At 37.8% G+C, this 3,679-nt stretch overlaps 1 protein-coding gene across 1 annotated transcript; it reads left to right on the top strand.

Moving 5' to 3' along the window:
- Positions 1-949: 949 nt before the first annotated feature.
- LOC103461389 (matrix metalloproteinase-17-like) lies at positions 950-2,639 on the top strand (the record flags this gene model as incomplete). The annotated part of the gene is made up of 3 exons (XM_008403693.1): positions 950-1,034; positions 1,121-1,215; positions 2,507-2,639. Coding segments are annotated over exons 1-3 (250 nt in total), but the record flags the coding sequence as incomplete, so codon positions are not given.
- Positions 2,640-3,679: the final 1,040 nt, after the last annotated feature.

The raw sequence follows: 3,679 nt of genomic DNA, 5'->3' as shown, positions 1-3,679 counted from the left end.
ACCCACGCATACACAGGGAGAACATGCAAACTCCATGCAGAAAGACCCCAGGCCGGGAATCGAACCCAGAACCTTCTTGCTGCAAGGCAACAGCTCTACCAACTGCGCCACTGTGCAGCCCTTATATATATATATATATATATTTCTTGGAGCTGTCACTATGTTGTGAGACAGATGATCTGTGAAAAAAAATCAAGCTTTTCTGTTTTCTCCCAGTATTAATTAGAAACAACCAATCAGTCAGGAGGCGGGTCTTAGCGCTGTCAGTCATCCCTCCATGTGGCGCATGTGCTCTTTGCTACATTGCAGCTAGCATTGCCATGAATGCTCAGGCTAGTTAGCGAAGCCACTGATGACGGCAGATAAACTCTTTTTTCGGTTACAATAAGTTGTTTCTCCACCACTAGCACATTTACATGAGATTTATTGACAGCGCTAAGACCCTCCTCCTGGCTCTGATTGGTTGTTTTTGGCCAGGATGACTTGGGAGCGGTGTATTTCTTTATCTGTTTAATAATACTGTCAAGACATGATGACAGGACTAACAAATATGTAAAATATATATGTTTAAATAAAAGTTACATATTTTACCTTTGCGGTGGCAGTGTAAAAAAAAGCAACAACAACAACAAAAAAGCAAGCCACACCTTTCAGATTTTAATAGCAATAAGAAATTTTAATATGTATATTTACCTTTTACTTCACAATTTCGAGCTGCTTTGTGTTGGACTTCTACAAAAAATAAATCCAAACAAAATACAATCAGTTTTATTTTTATAGATATTACATTATGACGTAACGTCACCCTAAGGATGCGTGTAGGCGACCTGGACTTTGAGTGTTTGAGTATTGAGTATTAAGTTTGGCTGAGCCTTTTCACCTATAAGGGAACTTAATGAGCTCGACATCCGCTTGTGGGCAATAAAAAAACAGAACCTTTTTACTCTGCAGCCACAAGGAGCGCAGGCGGTTCGAATCATCGATCAGCCCAGCCTAGTCCACAGAGACGGCGATGCTCCGGAGCAGACGCAGCGGTGAGCTGAGGCTCTTCTTCGCTTTCTTACGGATAAATGTCGGACTTTCCAAAGTTTCAGTGAATGATGCCGCGCTTTGTTTGCAGGGATGGAGTTTCTGCTGTGGATGATGATGATGATGATGGTACTGAACTTCACGGGACGCGCAGCGGCGCAGTCCAACCAGTACAGCAGAGCGGTGGTGAGTGAGCCGCTTCTCCAGCTGCTTAGTGGTGCAAAAATGTTCTCATTTGACGCAGAGAACTGCGCTTGTACTGGATTTAATGTTTGCAGCACATGGGAGGATTTTAGAGGGAAAATTGCCTTATTTGTATGTGTCGCTATATTGCAAAACCTTTAATATTTTAATAGCACGAGGCCCCCAAAAAGCTGGAAACATGAGATGAAACGAAAGCCGAAGATATTTATTTATTTATTCATCCATTTATTTCTTAAATTATAACCCCCTTTCTGTCGTATATTGCATATAAAACATGAATTGTATAATTTTAAATGTTACAATGTCCCAGAATTTCAGATGAAAATTATTAAACGCATATAAAAACAAAAACTCATACTTTATGTAGGATTAACAAAAAATGTCTTTTTTTTTTTTTACAGTTAAAGAGTTCAATTAATATTCTGTCAAGAGTTACATGTAATTAAAAAAAACCGTCCAGATTTATTATTTATTTTTCTCCTTGAAAATAAATATTAAGAATAACATAATAATAACTGATAAGTGGAATAGTTATCGTCCTGAAAACAAAAACTTCTCTAACATTTCCTGAAATCTTACATCTCAGTAACTTATTCTTGCGCAGCTTCACTTTTCTAAGGCAGTTATGAGTCAAAACAAGTTTTTTTCACTTCTGTCTTTGAAGGTAATATTTCTTTAGATTAAAAAGTAAAATATGTGTCAAACTCGAGGCCCAGGGGGCCAAATCTGGCCCGCCATATGATTTATGATTCAGCTCTTTGAAAACATCATCCAAAATGACACACATGGGACAAAACATCTTAAGTTTTACAGTATAACAGAACAAAACGTTTCCTTTTAGTCAGGTATAAACCAAGGAAATCAGAACCGCCCAGAAAGAAAACCACAAAGAAACCGTTGCCAACAGCTTTTCCTCTCGGCTGCAGCATCAAACGTTTCTGTCAGGGTGGAGTCTGACACGCTTTCAAAATCACATTTCTTAATTTCCGAAGACATTTCTGTCACAACTGGGCTTTTTTTAATGTAATTTTAAGTAAAACATTTGATCTGGTATCTACCCTGCATAACGAGGATGGAGGTTTTTCATCAATAAGGCCGGCATGCTGCTGGTCCAGATGTCATCTGGTGTGATATATCAAATGATTCAGATTTCTTTCCCTGTCATTGTTGCAACAGCCAGTAATTTACTATAAGCAATGAAAACAAGGCCAGTTCCTTTTCTTGTTCTTCTTCCAGCAAATTGCTCAATTTTCTTATTTCTCTTCCTGTTTAGGACTGGCTGAGCAGATATGGCTACCTTCCTCCTCCAGATCCACGCACCAGCAAATTGCAGACCAAAGAAGGAATTGAGCAAGCAATCCGTGTCATGCAGAGATTTGGAGGGATCCAGGAAACCGGATTAATTGGTAGAACACACACACACATATGCCAAAAACATAATTTGTGAATGGTGTTTTTCATGTATTGCCTTGCAAAAGTATCCATTTTTTACATTTTAAGCAGATTTTCATTTAAACCCCCTATTCCAACATGTCAACACCAAATGCTTTAGCATTCCCAAACTACTTAATATGTGTAACATACTTGCTATCATTAGCATCATTCATAATCAGTTTACGTCATAGCAGTGCTACTGTGGTTGTTGATTTTAGCTTTACAGGAGCAGCAAAGTAGAACGACAATATTTGGATTTTGAAATGCAGAGTAGTATTTAAGTGTGCCGTGTTATTTTTAACAATTTGAACGTAACAACAGCTGAAAAACACTAAATTTACAATAAACAAGTTAATAAGTTTGATATCTGTCCCCAACAGGAAAATATTAACCTATTATTTGTGCAACAGCTACAAAAACTAATGTAGAAATTATTTTTCCATGTGTAGTACAGATTAATTTATATTATTCAATGTTATTTTAAATATAAATATATATTTTATCACACTAACTTGGTGCTCTTGGGGGCCCTCTGCTGGTGTGGGGACTCTAAGCAGCTACTTATCTTGCACATACCTTAAAAGGCTGTTTGAAAAGGCCAAGACTGAACCTTTTCAACTGTTTTTACAAAAGGAAATAAAAAACTAAAACTCCACATAATCCTGAACACATCATCGCTGCCTTGTAAACACAGCGGTGGCTGCATTATGCTGTGGGAATGCATTTGTTTCAGAAGGAACAAGGAAGATGGTCAGATTTGATGAGATGATGGATGGAGCTCAATACAGAGCAAATGAATGGCTAAAGTGTTAGAATGACCTAGTCAAAGCTAGAGATGTGCCGATCAGGTTTTTTTCCTGCCGATACTGATTCCGATCACCCATGAGGGCCGATCACCGATAGTAATCACCGATACCGATCACATAATTATTATTTTTTTTAATCAAAAGCACTACCGGTTACATTATGTGGAAAAAAAGAACCATGAATTCACCTTAATTTAGACAAAAAC

Source organism: Poecilia reticulata, unplaced genomic scaffold (assembly GCF_000633615.1).
Source record: "Poecilia reticulata strain Guanapo unplaced genomic scaffold, Guppy_female_1.0+MT scaffold_1255, whole genome shotgun sequence".
NCBI classification, from domain to species: Eukaryota; Metazoa; Chordata; class Actinopteri; order Cyprinodontiformes; family Poeciliidae; genus Poecilia; species Poecilia reticulata.
Note: the sequence above shows the minus strand (reverse complement) of the source record. Positions and strands in the feature narration are given on the sequence as shown.